The sequence below is a fragment of the Schistocerca serialis genome, chromosome 4, assembly GCF_023864345.2.
Source record: "Schistocerca serialis cubense isolate TAMUIC-IGC-003099 chromosome 4, iqSchSeri2.2, whole genome shotgun sequence".
NCBI lineage: Eukaryota > Metazoa > Arthropoda > Insecta > Orthoptera > Acrididae > Schistocerca > Schistocerca serialis.
The window spans coordinates 739,241,894-739,265,033 of record NC_064641.1 but is presented as its reverse complement, the minus strand read 5'-3'; the positions used below and the strand labels follow the sequence as shown (position 1 = coordinate 739,265,033).

The following is a 23,140-nucleotide window of genomic DNA, read 5'->3' as shown; positions in this document are numbered from 1 at the left end:
TTGCATTAGCTTATTTGTTCTTTTTTCACTGCCCAATTATTATATGTTTATCTATTCTGCTCGTAGCGGTCAACAAATCGTGGGTAATTGGCGAGCAGCCTGTACTCGGGACCGGTTTTTCGCGCGCCACCTTATATTATTCCACAGCGATCAGCCACATAACGCTCCATTGGCTAAACGAGATGTTTTGCAGAATCACGCCCGCATCTCGTGGTCGTGCGGTAGCGTTCTCGCTTCCCACGCCCGGGTTCCCGGGTTCGATTCCCGGCGGGGTCAGGGATTTTCTCTGCCTCGTGATGGCTGGGTGTTGTGTGCTGTCCTTAGGTTAGTTAGGTTTAAGTAGTTCTAAGTTCTAGGGGACTGATGACCTCAGAAGTTAAGTCCCATAGTGCTCAGAGCCATTTTTTTTTTTTTTTTTTTTTTTTTTTTTTTTTTTTTTTTTTTTTGCAGAATCACGAAAATCAGAGGTGTGTGAGAATTCTGTTATGAATAAAAACTCTGTACTCCAGGGGGGATGCAAGTACCCCCCCTCTTGGCGCCTTCCATCTTCAGTCACCTATGTACCAAGTTTCAGTTTTTCATAAGAACCATATACCAAGCACAATGAACGGTGTACGAGTAAAAATGAACGGTTCCCATAAGTGAGCGATCACCAGTGAACTAGTTCCCAAGGATGAACGACTTTGCCCATCTCTAGGATGCAGGCCACAGGGCGTCTGGCTCGGGGCTGTCCTGAAGTAACAGATTTGTAACAGTACGATGTGTTACTGTGATGCCAACTGCTGCTCAAATTGTAGGTGCAGTTGCAGTATAAAGCGACAGAGCCGTACGGCGACATACGATGGTCGTCCCACGCGTTAGTGCAACGCAGCCGTCCGGAGACCGGTCTTTTTGCTGTCGTACATTCTTGTGACCGCCACTACTATCAATTACGTACAGTGGCTACAGTCCTACCAAATCTTCCTGCAGTATCGCAGAAGAAGCATCCAGTTCTCGTAGCCCTATTTACACGACCTTGTTCAAACTCAGTGAGGTTCGATATTGGCGTCTTTGTCGTCTTAAGGGCATTCTTGACTAACGCAAACTCACTATGTCCATCCTCAAAGGTAAATGTAGAAACGAGCCTATCAACTTTCGATTATGTCGCACAGCTCCTTGGTGTTACAGATGTTTTCCCGTCATTGTACGTTCGGTAAAAGACTATGAAGTGATGTGTAGAGAGCACTTCCTACTGTATCATTAGTTCCATTCGCGTCAGAGGAATAGTAAAAATGATTACTTAAAGGCCTCTGTGCGTGCTGTAATTGGTCTTCGCGATCTCCAATCTCAGCTTCTGCGTCGTCTCGGATGACCGCTAATGACCTGGTCGTTGATGGGACGTTCGACCGTAATTTCCTTTCCTGCGCTGAGCTGACGAACTGCTAACTGCTACAGTGTTACCAACTTCATTCCACGTAACAAAATCCAATTGCGACATTTTCAGCTGTCTAACTTTACCTTCTACAGTCGGTTCGCGTAACAGAGGATGTAGAAACGAACATGAGCTGAAGTGTGCCTTCGAAGTGTTCAGAGCATTCGCGAAGTGTCCAGTCGAATTTGTATAGTAACTGAGAAACAATGAAAATTCGTTGCTTTTAGAGCAACCGTGATGCCTTTCTACGCGTGCTACACTTGTAGGTGAAAATTTTTCATCCAGTTTGTAAATTAGTTCACCCTGCCACTCCAGAAGTGAATGATGTTCAACATGATACTCATTGTGATCCGCATTTTGGAAATACATGCGACAGTCTCACAACCGAATGTCGTATTGCATGCCGACCAACTGGAGAACAAGCTCCTACCCTATAGGTAATTAAATGGCCACTATAACATTTACACTGGACTAGCATTCGGGAGGACGACGGTTCAATTCCGCGTCCGACCATCCTGACTTAGGTTTTCCGTGATTTCCCTAAATCGCTCCAGGCAAATGCCGGGATGGTTCCTTTGAAAGGGCACGGCCGACTTCCTTTTCCGCCCTTCCCTAATCCGATGAGACCGATGACCTCGACAGTTTGGTCTCTTCCCCCAAACAACCCAACCCCCAACTAAAACATTTAAGCCACCGAACCACGTCACACTGCTCACCTACAGGCGACTAGGAGTGCGGTCATCACCTGTAAGTCAATCATCGCTTCACCATTCTTTTGGGATCAGTTGCTTCCTTCTTCATGTTTACTATAATTGCATTCAGTAACGTGTCGTCAAGGGTATGAATCGTTTTCCAGCCTTCCTTTAGTTTCTCCTCCACATACCCTTCTAAAATTGTTTTTATAATCTTTTCACGTCACGAATATAGTTCCTTTTTCTACGTTCAGTAACTGCCTTTCTGCTCCCATTCTCCTCAGCACCTCTTTGTTCGTAACTCTGCTTCTCGTTTTATGTTCTTCCATTCTGCGCTAATCCTCCAGCCTTTTCACGTCTTTCCTCCTCATGGGCAAATTTTCGGTGAGGTACAGGAAGTCGCTCTAGACAAAACACTGTATTAACATTTTACATGATTCACTTGCTCACACCGCTTAGAGAACGCCGATTTTGCTACTGACGTTCATGATTTAATGCCAGTACTGCACTTCCAATTCCTATCTATTCTAACTCCTTGCTGCTCAAAATCTCGCACATATTACAGTTTCTCTCCATTTGGCATGATTTATACCTTTTTGCGCTCCTCAAGGGCGCCCATATCCTGAGGCAAGGAAAGGGGGAGGGGAGCGCCTCCCCCCCCCCCCCCACCCACTAGCTCTCAGGGAAAGGAGAAAACGCAGTGTAGTCTGGTATTTTTCTTTCAAGAATATTACCTTGAAGTCCATAGGTTTTTAATATGGTCGCAGCTGGAACTTTTTATACTATTTGCAAGTCGCCATTAGTCTTCCAAAATTTTAAAAAATAGTCTGTATCCCCAGGTCTAGACCTACTCCCCTTCGAACTATCGTATCGACGTTCTTGGCCCTTCTCCTATTGTAATTGTATTCGTTTTCTTTGCTTTACTTTCCTTCCATGATATTTTCCAGTACTTTAGATCTGCTCTATCATTTCTTGGAGCTCTTTTCCTTTAGTGATGAAGCTGTGCCAGTGCCACATGCAGCAGCAATCTCAGACGCGTCAGAGGTTCTAGTTTTCGAGAGGTGTTGATCGTGTGGCAAGGGATATTTTCACATGGCGTATCTACAGAGTAATATTGGTTATGCTTCCAATTACATCGCTAGTGATGCTCCAAGAACCATTAAAAATTGGAATTATGGCTCTATGGGCCAATTCATCGAAACAAGTTCATCATAGCCAACGCTGTCGACTCTAGGGAGGCCTCATCCATCATATATAACACACGTCTCTTATCTCGCAGTCGTACTCAATAGAAGGTGTCACTATAAATAGCGAATATGCTGAACTTCAACGTGACGTAGCAAATGACGTGCGCCGTGCTTAACCCACAGGAAAAGCACTTGTATCAGATGAGATAAAAGCTCCCCCTGAAAATATCCTCGATGTCCTTTACGGCAGCATGCCTCCTTGGTTTTTAATCCATGTCATTTCGAATAAAATGATCAATCCTTTGACAGCCGTCTTCACCCTCATCAACAAGAGTGAAGCTGCTGAGTGATGAGGCCGGCACGGCATTCCGCGTATACACGTGTAGAAAGCTGTGGCAGTCCCGGTAGCTGGTAGTTTTCCTCCTGATGACAATGGCGTAGACAGCTTCTGAAAGATCGAGGAGCTAATTCCATTTTTAATGTTAAAATTTTAGGTTGTGCTTAACTGACCGCTATGAACATGAATTGAAACTAAAGTTACTGTGAGTACTCATAATTCACCTTTATTTCCACTTCCCTTTCAGGATGATTCCATCTCCGTCAGGTGGATTTATGTCACTGCAGTGGTCGCTAACTTAGTTTCCTGTCGTGTTTACATCACATATATTTTGATTCACTGAACTAAGCAATTTGCAATCTTTCCTCAGTTCCTGTACTTCGAAATAACGGTGCTTGAAACCCGAGAATAATTTATTCATTTTCAAGTAGTTGGTCGTGATTGCACTTAATTGCATCAGAGAAATGTCAAGTTGCTTCCTTAAAGCTAGTCGTATCCTTTTTCCTTTCATTGCGCTTATTCAGGTGCCTTCCTGCTCCGTCTATTTATGGCCACGAAGCTATCTATTTCTTCCCTATTTTTCCCCCCGAAGTAGGAATACGCCTTTCACCCCTTTAGGTAGGGGAAGGTCTAGCAGTATCGGACAGGTAAGCTTTTTTTTTTAATTGTAATTTTTTCTGAACGTTGTATTACAACAGTCTTCACACTAAGCAATACTATGATACGTTACTTAATAGAACTATAAATTCGATTTATAATAGTATACTTCGTTGGTGTTTGTTTCGCGTTTTTGTCGTATAAATTTTTTTCGGTTGTTCGTGCGTGGAATTGTAACAAATAGTCAGTTTTGTTACAACAATGTTTTAATTGGACAAGTGTTTATGGGCATCATACTAAAGTAAGTAGAAGTCATATGTGCCTCGTATTACTATGGTTCCATGTTGGGTGAAATTTGACTCAAAGAAGCAAAAATTCATAATGAAGCTATAAAGTTAAAGTTTTCTGTTAAGTAGGTCTAAATCAAATTTTGGTTAACCTTCAGTGAAACATTTTTCACACGCGTAGTGAAGGCAATGCAGCACTACACTATCACAATTTTCATAAGCCCAACATTGGCTTCCTTCGCGTTACTTTCATTACATTTTATGTGACGATTTCTCCATATTTGCTTGTTTAAAAAGACGTACAAATGTATTTTTATGGTATCTTTTGTGTCTGGGAAACCCGAAATACCTTTTAGCAAACAATCCAAATGCACCACCGTGGTAATTAACATTCCCCTTGTTGTTTATTAGAGTAGTTCAAATGGCTCTGAGCACTATGGGACTTAACATCTAAGGTTACCAGTCCCCTAGAGCTTAGAACTACTTAAACCTAACTAACCTAAGGACATCACACACATCCATGCCCGAGGCAGGATTCGAACCTGCGACCGTAGCGGTCGCGCGGTTCCAGACTGTAGCGCCTAGAACCGCTCGGCTCTCTGGCGGCTATTGGAGTAGTCACTCTCACAGTCAACAATATAGAAAATATCAATTTTATGCAAAGATGCAATGAAAATGTAATATTACTTAGTTGCAAATAAAACATACTACTTCAAAGTTAAATTCGTCCATCGATAAAACGCACTAGAAAAACATAACTTGTTGCCACTCTGAAACGCACTTGTTTAGATTCAAAATCTCGTGGCCGGCCGCTGTGGCCGAGCGGTTCTATGCCCTTCAGTCCGGAACCACGCGGGTGCTACGGTCGCAGGTTCGAATCCTACCTCGGGCATGAATGTGTGTGATGTCCTTAGGTTAGTTAGGTTTAAGTAGTTCTAAGTCTAGGGGACTGATGACCTTAGATGTTAAATCCCATAGTGCTTAGAGCCATTTGAACCATTTTTCAGAATCGCGTGAATGGTCTTGTCTCTCCGCAGCTCATTGCGAAGGGCCGCGGTAGGGGCTATGCTGGTGCTAGGGGCAGTGCAAGTTGTACAGGTCCTGTCCAGTATTGGCCGACCTTCCGCTGTATCCATTTAACAGCTTGTCATAGCGGTGCGGTTACGACCATTAGCGTCGGCAGTCACCAGCATTCCTGGAGCTTTATCTATCGCTCACCCAGCAGCTTGTCCCGTCGTTCCAGTCTGCTCAGTAGGGGTGGGAGTTATCGATTAAACAACCGGTTTTCGGTTGTATCGGCCTTTTTTTCATCGCCAAGTTAACTGGAGCGTTAAAGCCGCTCAAAATAACCAGTTTCTGAAATAATCGATTTTCGGGTTTTCATTCCCATTATTCCCTGTAATAAACGTAGAAATCGAGCAAACATTGAAAAATTTTGACTCCCTCAGTTACAACATACATAGGCTCAAAATATTAAATTAAATAAACAAATAAAAGAAAAAATAGTTCGTCCATTATTCACTGCTTTCTTTAAAACTGGCGAGTAGCTGATTACTACAAAAAAGTCGCCATTATTCTTGTATCGATTCAAATATTTTTGAAACTCTGCTCAAAAATCATGTTGTAATTGAGGAACATACCAGTGTTTGGGCATTACCAATAGTCAGTGTCGAAGGGTGAAAACTGAGGCTGAAGACCTATATTTTCCCTATTAATTCGCCTGTTTTCAATAGCTACAAGCAGCTAAGTGCACATGGAGAAACCAACAGATCGGCTACTTTCTATTTTTATTGTAAAAGATGAATGAATTCGCGAACTTCCAGCATGCTATAATAGCTATGGGTCAGCAACTTCTGTTAATCAGTGCAACGAAAAACCAATCCAGAGTAGCAATTTTTTTTTAAATTCACATGCTTACTAGTTTGGCCGGCCGCTGTGGCCGAGGGGTTCTAGGTGTTTCACTCCGGAACCGCGCTGCTGCTAGGGTCGCAGGTTCGAATCCTGCCTCGGGCATGGATGTGTGTGATGTCCTCAGGTTAGTTAGGTTTAAGGGGACTGATGACCTGAGATGTTAAGTCCCGTAATGCTGAGGGCCATTTGAACCATTTTGATTACTAGTTTCGGGCCGAGGCCCATTTTCAAATCATCGTGACATATTCAATAATGATGTATCCGTAGATGCGAAAACCATGTCAAGAATGCTAAATGAACAGTTCCAGTTATCTGTATGCGATGTAACCGTTCGTTGTACATTTTTGATATAGTTTTCGGATCGTTATAGTCACATATCATGGTGACTATTTTATTATGGAAACTAGCCATCAAGTGAATAAAAAAAGTAAAATTTGGTGCTTTGGACTAGTTTTTCGTTGTATGAGTGAACTTTTAAATTTTTTCTGCTGTTGCAAGTTCGTTACGGCGCATCCCATTCTTAATATGTTAAAGTAAGTGGAGCATTGCACTTCACTGACACCGCACTTCGTAAAATACTTCCATACTGGGGATAGTGCCATTAAATGCGCCAACCTCATGGTAACAGGTACATTACGACCTTAGCAAAGCTGTACCAGATAATATCTCATGAGTTTGTTGCTCGTTTCTGTCGGCACTATTATTAAAATATCACTTACTGCTTTTCCCAATTTCTCTAATAACACAACATTTCAAAGCATTGGAAATTTTACGAATAAGAAATTACTCTTTCTTTGAAAAGTGTATATTTAAAAACCAAAAATTTTTGCACTGCTGCTATGGCTGATTGATATTTCGGTGTCGTACCCCATTATTAGTAAAAATAAAATACCGGTTATTGAGAAGTGAAATACCGTTATAGGTTTCAGCCGGTCGATTCTTCCCATCCCTTCTGCTCAGACGCCTGTTGGCGATGCATTCCTGTCGGCATTTCCCAACAGCGGTATAATGACTGTTGTGCAGTCGACGCCGCCATGTGGAACAAACGAGCAGCCAGCGACCGCTGTCTCGCTGCACTTTCTAAACCACGCAGCACACTGCACAGTGCTAGAGACGTGTGCAGCGTCATTATGCAGGGCAGTCTATCAGTAGCAGCAATGTGCGCCTCGATTCCAGTACAGAGCTTTGATCCACATGAGATTCTAAACGAGGCTGTGGGCATTGTATCAACACGAGGCTGACGCATTCCAGAATTTACATTAACATTCTGTTCATTGTTTTCGTGAGAAAAAAATACAAGATCTATCAAAAAGAATCATCCGATTAAAAAAGTCGTAATTATTATGTTATTTGAGATATGTACGTGAACAACATAGTGCCGGTAAGAGCAAACTCTGGAGTTTTACATGGTTCCCGCTAGGTAGCAGCAGTGTGCGTCCACTTCGGTTCTAGTAAAAATGGTGTCAGAACAACAGAAAGCGTTTTGAGCAGCCAGGATCAGTAATAATTGTCCAGCGTGACTTTCGTACTAGGTACGGTGTGGATCCTCCTACAGCACAGAACATTAGACGATGGTGCGGACAGTTCCGAAAAACAGGTTGTTTGTCTAAAGGCAAGTCGCCGCGCGTCCCCGAGTGTCTGACACAGACGTCGAACGCAACCGTCATAGTTTCATAAGGAATCCATAGAAATCCGTTCGCCTTGTAGTTCGATAGCTCAGCATGCCCCCGATGTCCATCTGGCGTGTGTTGTGTCGGATTTTACACATGAAACCATACAAAGTTCAGCTACTGCAAGCTCTTCGTGAAGATGACAAACAACAACGTGAGGAGTTCTGTATTTTCGTTCTTGGCAAGATGGTGGATGACAATTTTCTTTCATGATTATTGTTCAGTGACGGGCCAATATTCCATTTAAATGGAAAGGTGAACCCTCACAATGTGAGAATATGGGGTACGGAACAACCACATAAAAGTTGTACAATATGAGAGGGAATCTTCAAAAATTAATGCATTTTGTGGAGTTTCACAGAAGAAGGTGTATGGTCCATTTTTCTTTGCCGAGAACACTGCTACAGGAAGCACATATGTCGATATGTTTGAGGACTTTCTTATCCCACAGTTGTAGACTGATATGAACGACTTCATTTACCAAGACCATGGGCCACCGCCACACTGGCATCTGGAAGTATCGGAATTTTTAAATCAGAGGATTACTGAACGATGGATTGGTCGTACTGGACCAAATGATTCAGCCTTACATTACTGGTCTCAGAGGTCACCAAACCTGACTGTATGTGAATATTTCTTGTGTGGGTTTATAAAGTACTCTGTTTATGTGTCTCCGTTACCAACAATGAATGAACTGAGACATCGCGTTACAGCAGCTGTGGAAGCTGTAACTGAGACATGCTGGCTGCAGTGTGCGAACAATTTGAATACCTCATTGACATATGCCGTGCATCTCAAGGGGGCATATTGAACACCTGTGAAAAGGTATGAAAATAAAAAACTTTTTTCCGGTCATCAAAAAAGAAAAATCATTGTATATGTTCATTAGTTTCATAAATATAGACGTGCCAAATCGGATGATTCTTTTTGATACACCCTGTTCTTCAATGTCTCGTTCTTTCTTGTTCCCATCTTTCACTCAGCCGCATTTACTGTTTTCTAGTTGAAAAACTATGGATTTCGAAGCCACAACGTGCTCTCCACAAGCACAAGGCTGCGAGAATCGATGTACGTCCTAAAGATACAGAGTAGTTATAATTAAACTGACTATGCTCCGTGTGCAGGCTTTATACATCCCAAAACGCTGAACCATCGTATGTATTTTCATTAACTGGTGCTCTCGCGGAGTATGCTGAAAAAATAATAGTTCTACTTCCTGATGGCTCTAAGCACTATGGGACTTAACATCTGAGGTCATCAGTTCCCTAGATTTAGGACTACTTAAACTTAACGAACCCAAGGGCATTACACACATCCATTCCCAAGGCAGGAGTCAAATTTGCGACCGTAGCAGCATCGCGGTTCCGGACTGAAGCGCCTAGAACCGCTCGGTCACAGCGGCCGGCTTTCTACTTCCTGACTTCAAGGTGAAATACGGCAGCTGTAAGCAGTCAGAATGTGATGGGTCCAGGAAAAGTGTAGTAACGATCAAACACATGAAATCTGTGGTTCTGAAACGGTTATTATGTTGTGGTCACAATTTACAACATGGGTTTGATATGGTCTCCTCACACAGCAACATGCTCCATCTTTAACACGGCACGGTCGACAACTGCTCGCAGCACAACCGGTGCAATCAGGGTGATATGTTGTCGTATGCTAATTTTAGATCAGCAATATTCCGGATACACCCCTGATAGACACTACCTTTCAGATATCCCCACAACCAGAAATCACCCCGATTTAGGTCGGAGGTCTCGAAGGCCACACATCTTCAAATTGCCTAGAGCTGATGCGGTCGTAACCGAAGGTTTCTCGAAGCAAATCTTTCACCTGGTAAGCAATATGTGTCGCCCAACCTTGTTCTAAAATATTAGTGTCGACACAGTTGCGTTTGTGTAAAGCTGGAACCGTTTGCTGCAGAAGAAAGTCTTCATGACGTTCAGATGTCACTGTGCACGTAACAGGACTGCGAGGTGTCGTCACCCCGAAGAAAAACTGTAATGTAGCAGCTTGTAAAGCCGCACGACATAGTCACATAAGCTGAGTGCTTAACTGAATCGCTCTACTGTTCCCGAACATGGTTGAAGTTTTCATCCGCCTCCGTATTACGGTTTTGTACGAGTTAGTTCTATTTGATACCACTGCGTAGTGATAACACCTAGATATTCCAACAGTGTTATTGTGCTAGTAGTTCAACATAAATGGTGTCGCCTGATGCTGCTGGATTCTCTAGTTGTTGCGTCTTTCGTTCGAAATCGTCGCTAGTGCGAGCAGAAATAAAATTGTTGTCCGTCCCTTAAGTTTTCCGCGATTCTGAACGAGACATAAGTATGTTAGTTTTCCCGCACTCATTCACTCCCAGACAGTAAACGATGCGTTGACGGCTGCCGCGACTTGAATAAAATGCAAAACGCGAACTCTGCTTTGCCGTATAAATCGTCACGGGTGACAAGATATCGTGTTATCAACACCGCCTGCCGGTGTGGCCGTGCGGTTCTAGGCGCTTCAGTTTGGAACCGCGTGACCGCTACGGTCGCAGGTTCGAATCCTGCCTTGGGCATGGATGTGTGTGATGTCCTTAGGTTAGTTAGGTTTAAGTAGTTCTAAGTTCTAGGGGACTGATGACCTCACATGTTGAGTCCCATAGTGCGCAGAGCCATTTTGTTATCAACACCGAACTACCACAAAACGACGAAATGCACAAATTCACACGAAGGATCAACGCTTTGACGACTTAACGGATGTTCAAGCCAACGTGACGCACGCATTATCTCCCGAAGGACGACTTTTCTGAATGTATGAACATTCTGTGCGTTGTACTCAAGTAGGAGGAGACTATACGAAACACTTGAGGCACTAAAACCGCCGTCTTAAAGTTATTCTACTTTTTAGTAATCCAGTCTCGAAACCTTTTGGACTAACTGAATATGGTGACACGTCGACGATAAAATCTAACTTTTCTTCTTTTCTTTATTTTCAGTGCAGTTTATATTATACGTTGTACTGTGTACTTCAGCCCGAATACTCGTTTGATGCAGTTCTACGGGGCTGTGTATCTTGTGCAAGTCTTCATACACCGGGTGGTTATAATTCAAGTGCAGCTACTCATATTGGTCCATTGCGGGCTGTGGTTATTGTGTAACAGTGAAACTTGGCAGACAATCTAATGCTTCAATGCGGAACAATTTACGCTGAAAAAACAATTCGTTCCAATTTTGGCCACCAGATGCAAATCCGGCGCTGTGAATGCAAGAAAGACGTGTACAATGTTTCCATGAATTAGGTACGTGACGTGGGCAGGAAAGGTCAACCACTCGAGAAAGACATAATGTTGATATTATTATTAACCGACACTTAAACAATTTGTTCGATATGAGCACTGCAGACGCCGACGACATACTTAACAGCGCCAGATTGGTGACCAAAATTGAACTAATTATTCTTTCAGCGTAAATCGGTTCTGTATTAACGCTATTTAGAGTATCTACCAAGTTTTGCTCCCATACGATAGTTATACCCCACGCTGGGATTCTGTGAGTAGCTGCACTTCAATTGCGACCACCCGGTCTCTGCAAAACCATTACACAATACGTCGATTTCAAGTCGCTTACTGTACACCAGCCTTTGTCTCCTTCTGCAGGCTTACAACCTCTTCCCCTCGCTCTTTCCTTGTTGCTCAGATTTAGTAAAGTAACCATTCTGTAATGACTCAAGGAGTATCGAATAAACCCGTCCCTTCCTTTAGTCAAGTTCAGAGCATTATCTTTCTTTTCCTCATTTCTATGCAGTATCTCTTCTTTAGTTGTCCGATCTCTCCATCTAATTACCACCATTTTTCTGCACACCACATTTCAGGAGCTTCCATTCTCTTCTTGTCTAAACTCTTTATCGCCCACGTTTTGCCTGTAAGGCCACAATCCAGACGCTAAGCACTGTAACTTAACATTAGACGTTAACAAGTTTCTCTGTTTTCCAAACTTTACTTGCTATTAAGTCTAAAATTTATATCCCGTTTATTTAAAATTGTATTATTTATTCTGATGATAAGCAGCAAAAGCTCATGTACTATTTTCTAAACAAATTCTCTTAGCGTAGCCTCATTTTATAACTGTAAAGCACAATATTGTGTACTTTATATGTTTTTACTCTGCTTTTGTATCACTGTCCATATGTAATACATCTGCACGTTATTCTGTAGCACTTTTGCCAATACTAGTTTTATGTTATTGAATTGTTAATTTCATTCAAATTATTATATAGGCTCTGTTTCTCGAGTTTAGTATTAACGTTTTTCCTGTTTTGATATCTTTATATTTATTTACTGCTCAACTCTTTTTTACTTTCTTCATTGCTTAGCGCTGCATTGCTAAAGATGGATTTTACTGTGTGTTCTTTCCTCACTCTAAGTGAGCAACATATTTTCCAACGTTGTTTACGCATATTTTTACTTAGTTGACGACGATAGTCAGTCTGTCGCTGGTCTTGTTAGCAGAAAACCGGTTAATTATATAAATTATTCCCATATAACATAAAAATATTGTGCTTTTGATTTATAATTCCATTGTTCTATCAATAAGCGAAAGAAGACTCATTTAAAATCGCGTGGTTTTGGCTATATTTCATTACCCTTGTTTTACTGACCTTCGTGTTCATCTCGTAACCACGTTTCAAACCACTCTCCTGACATTCTAAGTCCTTTGCTGGCACTGGCAGAATTATTGGCCAATGTAGTATTTTTTTCTTCTTCTAGAACTTTAACCCCCTTTTCAATGTTCACTTGGATTTCCTTTAATATTTGCTCAATGGACAGACTGAGTAACATGGGAGATAGGCTACAACTCTCACTCACTCCTCAGTTCGTACTCTTCGATTCTTGCAACTGTACTCTGGTTTAATTCAATTTGTTGTTTTTCTATCGCTCTATATTTCATGCCTGATTACCTGAGAATTACACAATAACGCATTCCTTAAACCTTATATAAATCTCCTTTTTTCTAAATTTCACCTAGTGCAACAATTCTCCGTGTCAGAGCACACGGCAACATCGCAGAAACGTCTCTGGAAAAAGAACGCGCCACGCTAAGTCGGAGTAGCCTACTCGCTCCTTGCGGTCGCAGCCCGTAGTGTTATCAGCAGACGGCTGACGCTTGTGACTGTCGCACGCTGTCTTGCAAACGGAAGCCAACACTGCCCCTTATCTCCGCTGACACAGGCATTGAAGTCCGTCCCCAGAGGTCAACGTCCGGAGGCGTATTTTGAGGTCCAAACTCTGGGACTGTTACACGCTACACAGACCTAAGCGAATTGTGCACCATCTCCATGCCGTTATCGTTGCGGGGACCTGCTATGTGTCAAACTGCGTACGTGTGCGTGTCAGAGAGAGAGAGAGAGAGAGAGAGAGAGAGAGAGAGAGTGTGTTAGTACTTCCGACTCGGAAACTGTAGAAATGGTAGAATTTGGTTCACTGATACAGTTTGTGCGTACATAAATCCGAAGGTGGAGAAGTGGGACTACTTTAAACTGCTCCAAGAATCGTTTGTCGTGAATTCACTGCTCACAGCCATATTATCAACTCTGAGCTACGGATGGGCGATATACGAAATCGACACTGATTTAGATTCTGTTCGATCTTCTGATCGCCTTGCGATTTAGTGATTTTTGTTGGTACTATATCCGCGATCTACCTTGGCACTTGCATGTCACTGTGGATTTTAATAACAAAAGTAACTGTGAAACACGGGCTAAATTATCTTCTGGGGTATATATCATATGTAGTAATGGCAAATAATCAGTAAATAAGATTCTGCAACTATGTTTCTGCCAAACTCTCGAACTTCCGCTCATCCAGCTATCTATTGACGTCTGATGGTACTGGCTCCAAGACAGGTACTGCCGCTGTAATTTATTCTCGCGATTAGAATTACAGCCAGTTTTCCACGATATATTTCGTATGTTAGGCATTTAATTATTCAGTAAATTTTTTCATTGTTTCATCTGAACGTAGAAATTGGAAGCAAATCGGCCAAGAACTTCTAGAGATGTTTGGTAACAACCTTTCCCTCTCCCTTTATATGTTACATGTATATACGTTTCAATTCAGATTACGGAATCTTATGTAGACGGTGATCTTCCATTTGTCTTGAAGGTAAAGTGTGCAAAATTTCATCAAGATCGGAATAAAACTGTAGATTAGTAATAATTACAAACAAACAAACGGACGCTCGCCTTTTTCTGTCGAACTACTTGTAATGTTTGAACGTGTATACATGTTTTCAGTTCAAGTCTGTAAATGCACGTAAAGTACAGGAGAGAGAATTTGTATCTGCACCTTCCACAAAACACGATTTTCCTCTCTTACGTGTCCATGTATGCGTAGAGAGCTGTGTGTCATCATCTACGGATCTTCTTCTTCCACTTAAAACTATATACATGTAAACGTTCGATTGTACTACAGGGTGGCCTGCTGTTAAGCTTGCAGCAAGTCTGATTTTTTTGTTACATCGTACGTATTGGTGTTTTTAGTGGGTTGTAATTTTGCACACTATTTTTACACACATTTACCTTGTCTCGGCTGAAACGAATTTATAAAAAACCTTAACGCGCCCACTCATCTGAAGATACAATAACGTCCCTTCAAAAACTTTCCTAAAATTCGTTTTGACCTGCAATACCAAGTAATAGCGAAGTGGAAAAAGGTGTGAACAGCAACAGTGTACATAACTGCAACCCACATAACGCACCAAGAGTGCAAGACATAACACAAAAAAAAGTGGCATGATGTCAAACCAACGAATAATGGCAGATAGCTTTGTAGTCTACATATATTTTGTTGCAGCTTGTGAAATAAAATAGAGGTCCTCACAAGATGGCTGTCGTAATATGTATCGACAAAAAATACGGAAAAAGATTATTTTGCAGAAGACGAAGTGTTTATAAAGTATACTATTCGCCTCCCTTCTCACTGATAATTAGCCACCCAATGTCTACGACGGTAGTGAAATGTTGAAAATGCATCTGAGTCGCGAAATGCGGTGTACGATCTTTTCCTGTTGAGACCTTTAGCGTATGCTTGTATTCGTCAGCAGCGCAGATAACACTAGCGGGTTTGTTGTGAAACCGCAGGCAGGAAGAGTGAGTCGGTGTTTCTAGAAGAGACGTATTCGCTGCTGCGGCACGGCGCCCACGCGTGTTAGCGCCATCGAGCCAGGTTAACTCCTCATGGTGGTCTGTGCCGTAGCTGTTGCAAACGGCGAAGATTTTATTTTGTTTTTATTTTTTGGTATTAAGAGGTGTGAACGCATGACATTCACTTGTGCATTCAAGTAATGTCCGTGAAAATGTACTGATAACGCGGTATTTTCGGTAATAAACACGATACGTCATGTCTCTTCTGTCTAAAACCAGTACATATACACGAGTAAAAATATTGCTTCTCTCACCTACTAGGCTAGTTTATTCAAACTTCTGCTAAGTTGTTGTTGTTGTGGTCTTCAGTCCTGAAACTGGTTTGATGCAGCTCTCCATGCTACTCTATCCTGTGCAAGCTTCTTCATCTCCCAGTACCTACTGCAACCTACATCCTTCTGAATCTGCTTAGTGTATTCATCTCTTGGTCTCCCTCTACGATTTTTACCCTCCACGCTGCCCTCCATTGCTAAATTTGTGATCCCTTGATGCCTCAAAACATGTCCTACCAACCGATCCCTTCTTCTAGTCAAGTTGTGCCACAAACTTCTCTTCTCCCCAATTCTGTTCAATACCTCCTCATTAGTTACGTGATCTACCCACCTTATTTTCAGCATTCTTCTGTAGCACCACATTTCGAAAGCTTCTATTCTCTTCTTGTCAAACTGATTATCGTCCATATTTCACTTCCATACATGGCTACACTCCATACAAATACTTTCAGAAACGACTTCCTGACACTTAAATCTATACTCGATGTTAACAAATTTCTCTTCTTCAGAAACGATTTCCTTGCCATTGCCAGTCTACATTTTATATCCTCTCTACTTCGACCATCATCAGTTATTTTACTCCCTAAATAGCAAAACTCCTTTACTACTTTAAGTGTCTCATTTCCTGATCTAATCCCCTCAGCATCACCCGATTTAATTTGACTACATTCCGTTATCCTCGTTTTGCTTTTGTTGATGTTCATCTTATATCCTCCTTTCAAGACACTTCTGCTAAGTATTATATATTTAATCAAACATTTGCAGAAAAATGTTCACATGCAGTATTTCTTTGCAGAATCTGATCGTAAACTGCAAAAGTGTTTTGAAATGCAAGCGCATCGCAAACTATGTGGAGTTCCATTAGTTCCATAAACATCATTTTCACGCAACCCGACCTAGGTATTTCCATCAGTGTGGGCGACCAGAAGAAATGTTTGGAATGAAACTTCCTGGCAGATTAAAACTGACCGAGACTTGAACTCGGGACCTTTGACTTCCGCGGGGAAGTGCTCTACCAGCTGAGCTACCCAAGCAAGACTCACGACCCGCCTTCACAGCTTCAATTCTGCCAGTACCTCGTCTCCTATCTTCCAAACTTCACGGAAGCTCTTCTGCGAACTTTGCAGAAATAGCACTCCCGGAAGAAAGGTTTGCAGAAGAGCTTCCGTGAAGTTTGGAACGTAGGAGACGAGGTACTGGCAGAAGTAAAGCTGTGAGGACGGGACGTGAGTCGTGCTTGGGTAGCTCAGTTGGTAGAGCAGTTGCCCGCGAAAGGCAAAGGTCCCGAGTTCGGACTCTCGGTGCGACACACAGTTTTAATCTGCCATGAAGTTTCATATCAGCGCACACTTCGCTGCAAAGTGAAAATCTCATTCTTAAATGTTTAGAATGTTCGATACACAACGTTTAACGGTCTTACGACGTTTTAGAAGCGCAAATTTGTATCTGTTAGTCAAGCAGTGGCAAGGACTCGCTCCTGGAAGGACTTGCACATCATAAGAAGAGGATGGTAAAGGGCGACATTAGATTGTATGCAGATTGTCGGGCAAACGTGGGCGTGCTCATCACTGGTAGGCTATCATTTTACGACAATAGCTCCAAAAAAAGAAGACGCAATTCTGACCTATATATTGGAAAATTTTGCTCGACTGATGCTAGGCGTCCTTCACGTAATTCGCTGGCCCTGAGACGACCAAATTTCCCCGAACTAGAGGGTTGTACTAACGAGGTGCGCTGCATACTACCTATCCAAGTAAATTGATATTTTCAACAAGAAACCTTAAGAATGAGTTTCTCTATGCGGAGAAAGATATTTCAGTAGCGAATCAGGAACTATAATTTTACTTAGCGTACACCCTTCATGCGGAGCAGGGGACTGGATTATAGGTAACACATAATGCACACGCTCACTGCAAAGCGCGTATTCCCGCCCCAGTCAGGGACATAACCAATACAGATATCCAGACAACCACACTAGAGTGTCGCAGGAGGAATGGCCAATATTCAGGGATATAACAGGAAGGTACATTTCAAGCAAAGAGCTCCATATGTATGCTCTACATATGAGACGTGGCCATTATTAATGACAGATGTGATGTTTGGCCTAAACTGTTTTAACCATGATCCGTGAAGATGGTTTGTGACTGAAACCGGTCGATATTTTAGTTTTAAATTAAAAAAAAATCAGCAGCTGTAACGGTCGCTGGTTCGAATCCTGCCTCGGGCATGGATGTGTGTGATGTCCTTAGGTTAGTTAGGTTTAAGTAGTTCTAAGTCTATGGGACTGATGACCTCAGGTGTTAAGCCGCATTGTGCTCAGAGCCATTTGAACCATTTTAAAAAAAAGCAGCTGATGGTCAAACGTGCATTTCATTCACATTTATTTTCTGTATCATTAAGTGTATAAGAAAGATTTTGAAGCTGAATTTTACTTTCCCATTAGATGCAGCGGTCCCAAATTAGCCTAGTGCGATATTTGTTTTATCGATCTGTATTAGTAGGGACAATAAAACACAGAGAACAACCAGTACTCCAGGGACGACAGTACTGCCCTGGCCCACACCACTACCGCCATGGCGCTGCTGGTTATTCATACTGTTCTACGGTCCCCGCAAGTGCATATCGGTAAACAAATAACGCACTACACTAATTTGCGACCGCTCTAGGAAATGGGTAGGTAAAACTTCTCTTTAAAAATCATTTTTCTGTGTTGCACACTACAAAAAGTAACAATGTACATTATATGTTTTCTGTTGGGTTTGTGCATACGTTCATAACATTGTTCCGTAACTTTTATCAGATATATGTAACAGAGACCTCAGTCATCAATAATATATTCTCCTTCACTATTTAGAAGTCTGCCAACGCTGGGGTAACTTTTCGATTCCGTTACTGCAGAAATGACATTTTTGAGGCGAAGAACTCGTCGAGCCATGTTCAGAGAGCATTTTCATCCGCACAGGAAGTTCCTCGAAGGTTGTTCAACACACCTAATAACGACGCATAAAACACCACACACGCAAACTCAACGATGTTAATAAAATACACAGGTTTCATACACAGCACTAACCGAACGCTACTAGATACTTCCGCAAAAGACCCGATTCAGTGTTACATATACGCTTATCATAATTACAGACAGCAGCTTGCATTAGATTAGCTTCGCTCAACATTACGTGAAGCCCAATTTTTGAAGGCTACAATTCATTGTTGCGACTGAAGCCCACACTCATAAATATAACTGCTTAACCCAGTTTTGTGGCTCGGCACAATGACTAACGTATAAACTTGACGTAGGTTCCAATCTGTGAACTGAAAAAAATTTTTTTTATTTCTAAATCTAATCAAATGAGTGATAGTTTAAATGCATTTTTTTTTAATTTTATTCGTTGCTGCGTCGTTTCCAGCATCGTACTGACCGTATTTGCCCATATTTTTCTTCCCATCATTCTTTCTTCGTTTGGAATCTGCTTGTGTCGCCTATAATCTGCAACGAAGTGCCAATGACTGCTCCTCATCGCTTGGTAACGCGGCATCTCGTGTTGCCAGTGTGAGGGTAGTTTCGGGTAGCCAGTTGTAACGAGAAATTGTAGTTTGCTTTTGCAGCTGAAACTGATTTTTTTTTTTGCCTGACTTGAATCTGCTCGTAGAGGTTAGCTTTTATCGCCGTGAATAGAGTGATGGTGATTTTAGTTCATCCGCACATGGTTGACTGCAATTTTCTCGGATACACTGCACATCACGAGGTTGTAGTTTGGACATGAGTTTAAATTCAGGTCTACGAAACGTGTCGTCTGCCGCAGTTAAGTCATTGATATATATATATATATATATATATATATATATATATATATATATATATATATATATTTTTAATTGAGCACTATGGGACTTAACTTCTAAGGTCATCAGTCCCCTAGAACTTAGAACTACTTAAACCTAACTAACCTAAGGACAGCACACACATCCATACCCGAGGCAGGATTCGAGACTGCGACCTTAGAAGCGATTGCTGCACAAACAAGTTCTCCACGTACGCGCACGCCACCATTACTCTACCACACAAACATAGGGGTTATACTCGTCTGGTGTGAGACGTTCCTGAGTGGGTCCAAAGGGATTGGGGGGGGGGGGGGGGAGGGGGGAGGTAGGCAACCGAACAATAACCCTGGGTTCGGTGTGGGGCGAAGGAGAAAATTGGGCTGCGGTAGTCGTCGTGGGGTTGTGAACTACTGCGGCTGCGGTGGGGTCGGAGACTCTCCGTCGTTTCTAGGTCCCCGGTTAACATACAATACAATACCTCTGCTCTGGTCTTTTTTACGAAAATCATCACCACCCTTGTTGGACTAAGCCGAGCCCGAGATTGGACCACCTGCACACCATGTCAGCCGGCCGTGGTGGCCAAGCGGTTAAAGGCGCTACAGTCTGGAACCGCGCGGCCGCTACGGTCGCAGGTTCGAATCCTGCCTCAGGCATGGATGTGTGTGATGTACTTAGGTTAGTTAGGTTTAAGTAGTTCTAAGTTCTAGCGAACTGATGGCCTCAGATGTTAAGTCCCATAGTGCTCAGAGCCATTTGAACCATTTTTGAACTTCAAATCTGCTGTCGACAGAGCATCTCGCATTTGCGGAATACCTCGCGCCGGCCTATTCCAACACTGTTCTGCGTTACACATTAACAGCGTTTGTGAAGTGACCTGCGGAGTGTGTCATTTATAACCGAGCGGTAACTAGCAGACGATGTGGCAACACTGTAGCGGGAACTGACAGACTTCAAATAACAAGTAATTTTAATCGGACTGTATGTATATAAGAAGGGTAGAAGGACGGATCCTCAAAATTACAAACCAATATCCTTAACATCGGTTTGTTGCGGGATTCTCGAACATATTCTCAGTTCGAATATAATGAATTTCCTTGAGACAGCGAAGTTGCTGTCCAAGCATCAGCACGGCTTTAGAAAGCATCGCTCCTGCGAAACGCAACTCGCCCTTTTTTCACATGATATCTTGCGAACCATGGATGAAGGGTATCAGACGGATGCCATATTCCTTGACTTCCGGAAAGCGTTTGTCTCGGTGCCCCACTGCAGACTCCTAACGAAGGTACGAGCATATGGGATTGGTTCCCAAGTATGTGAGTGGCTTGAAGACTTCTTAAGTAATAGAACCCAGTACGTTGTCCTCGATGGTGAGTATTCATCGGAGGTGAGGGTATAATCTGGAGCGCCCCAGGGAAGTGTGGTAGGTCTGCTGTTGTTTTCTATCTACATAAATGATATTTTGTATAGGGTGGGTAGCAATGTGCGGCTGTTTGCTGATGATGCTGTGGTGTACGGGAAGGTGTCGTCGTTGAGTGACTGTAGGAGGATACAAGATGACTTGGACAGGATTTGTAATTGGTGTAAAGAATGGCAGCTAACTCTAAATATAGATAAATGTAAATTAATGCAGATGAATAGGAAAAAGAATCCTGTAATGTTTGAATACTCCATTAGTAGTGTAGCGCTTGACACAGTCACGTCGCCGGCCGGAGTGGCCGAGCGGTTCTAGGCGCTACAGTCTGGAACCGCGCGACCGCTGCGGTCGCAGGTTCGAATCCTGCGTCGGGCATGGATGTGTGTGATGTCCTTAGGTTAGTTAGGTTCAAGTAGTTATAAGTTCTAGGGGACTTATGACCTCAGCAGTTGAGTCCCATAGTGCTCAGAGCCATTTGAACCATTTTGAACACAGTCACGTCGATTAAATATTTGGGCGTAACATTGCAGAGCGATATGAAGTGGGACAAGCATGTAATGTCAGTTGTGGGGAAGGCGGATAGTCTTCGGTTCATTGGTAGAATTTTGGGAAGAGGTGGTTCATTTGTAAAGGAGACCGCTTATAAAACACTAATACGACCTATTCTTGAGTACTGCTCGAGCGTTTGGGATCCCTATCAGGTCGGATTGAGGGAGGACATAGAAGCAATTCAGAGGCGGGCTGCTAGATTTGTTACTGGTAGGTTCGATCATCACGCGAGTGTTACGGAAATGCTTCAGGAACTCGGGTGGGAGTCTCTAGAGGAAAGGAGGCGTTCTTTTCGTGAATCGCTATTGAGGAAATTTAGAGAACCAGCATTTGAGGCTGACTGCAGTACAATTTTACTGCCGCCAACTTACATTTCGCGGAAAGACCACAAAGGTAAGATAAGAGAGATTAGGGCTCGTACAGAGGCATATAGGCAGTCATTTTTCCCTCGTCCTGTTTGGGAGTGGAACAGGGAGAGAAGATGCTAGTTGTGGTACGAGGTACCCTCCGCCACGCACCGTATGGTGGATTGCGGAGTATGGATGTAGATGTAGATGTATGTACTGGGCGGCACTGACTTCAGTACAAAATACCATAGATATTGCGCTGGCTCGTTGGATAATGCGTGGAGGCCATAAAAATTTTAAACAAAGTTTCAAACAGCTGCAGAGCGAAAGACTCGTTCCGGAACGACTGATCTAGCTAATGGACCCCCGAATACCGGCACTTGAAGCTCGAGGAACAAAGGACAGTCTGCAGCGGGCGGAGGACAGGAAGCAATCTGCTAATCGGCCGGCCGGCGGTTTCCCTTTCGCTGCACGTGCAACGCGAGCAGCGGAGAAAGCCGCTGTGCGGCTGCACGCGGCGACCCGAGCAGCCCGGCCGACCGGTCTGGTGCGGGGGCGGCGGCCGGCTCCCCCTTCCTCACACGACAATTGGCGGCGGCGCTGCTGAGGTCATTGCGTCAATTTGCGCCTTCCTCGGCCGCGCCGAGACGAGTGGACACTGCCGCGCGACAGTCGCTGGTGCGTGCGTTGCGGCAGCAGAAGCTCCGGCGTCTTCAGGAGCGCGTAGCGTGCAGCAAGCTGGAGCAGGGCGCCGGCAGCAGGGCTGCCACCATGGTGGTGGGAAGCGTGGAGCGCGCGCACGGCCACGGACACGGCAGGGGCCCGCGCGCACAGCACGTGCGCCACCAGGCCAGGTGCGTACCCGATCTGCACGTCCCGCGTGACAACCTCGCGTTTCTACTCGGCCTGCTTAAGACCGCGGTTCCACCCGCGCCGAAAACTTTTTCTCGAAGTCAACAAAAGAAGTAAATTCTTTAGATGGGGTTGCTAACGTTGTGGACTTCTTTGCCAATAACGCGGTCTGGGTTGCAGTTACTACGACGTTTCTGCTACTGTCAACAGATCTGTAATTAACATTCAACTAACGTCAGAAGTAGTGTCGTGTATACTCAGAGCTTGAATTAATTCTCGCTGTGTGTGTGGCTTTCGAGTGGAGTGAAAAGAATAATACATTTGCGGGAAGTGCTACTCTTCTGCTCTCATCGCAAGGAATCAGCTGCGGATAGTCACCGTTTGTTAGTGGACGTGTATGGAAAACGTGCTCTATTGGAAACAACGTGCTGACGATTTGATTCGGCCGGCCGGAGTGGCCGAGCGGTTCTAGGCGCTACAGTCTGGAACCACGCGACCGCTACGGTCGCAGGTTCGAATCCTGCCGCGGGCGTGGATGTGTGTGATGTCCTTAGGTTGGTTAGGTTTAAGTAGTTCTAAGTTCTAGGGGACTGATGACCTCAGA

General features: G+C 43.4%; 1 protein-coding gene across 3 annotated transcripts in view; it reads left to right on the top strand.

Moving 5' to 3' along the window:
• Positions 1-23,140, top strand: part of LOC126473259 (transmembrane ascorbate-dependent reductase CYB561) — a 302,748-nt gene that overhangs the window by 20,538 nt on the left and 259,070 nt on the right. For 2 of the 3 annotated variants that reach the window (XM_050100205.1, XM_050100204.1), the window contains exon 1: positions 22,200-22,538. The exons of the other annotated variant lie outside the window; for it this stretch is intronic. In XM_050100205.1, the coding sequence (XP_049956162.1) occupies positions 22,456-22,538 (83 nt within the window). In that variant the 5' untranslated portion in view covers positions 22,200-22,455. Of the gene's footprint in view, positions 1-22,199; positions 22,539-23,140 lie in introns of those variants that run through there. 3 annotated transcript variants of the gene reach the window in all.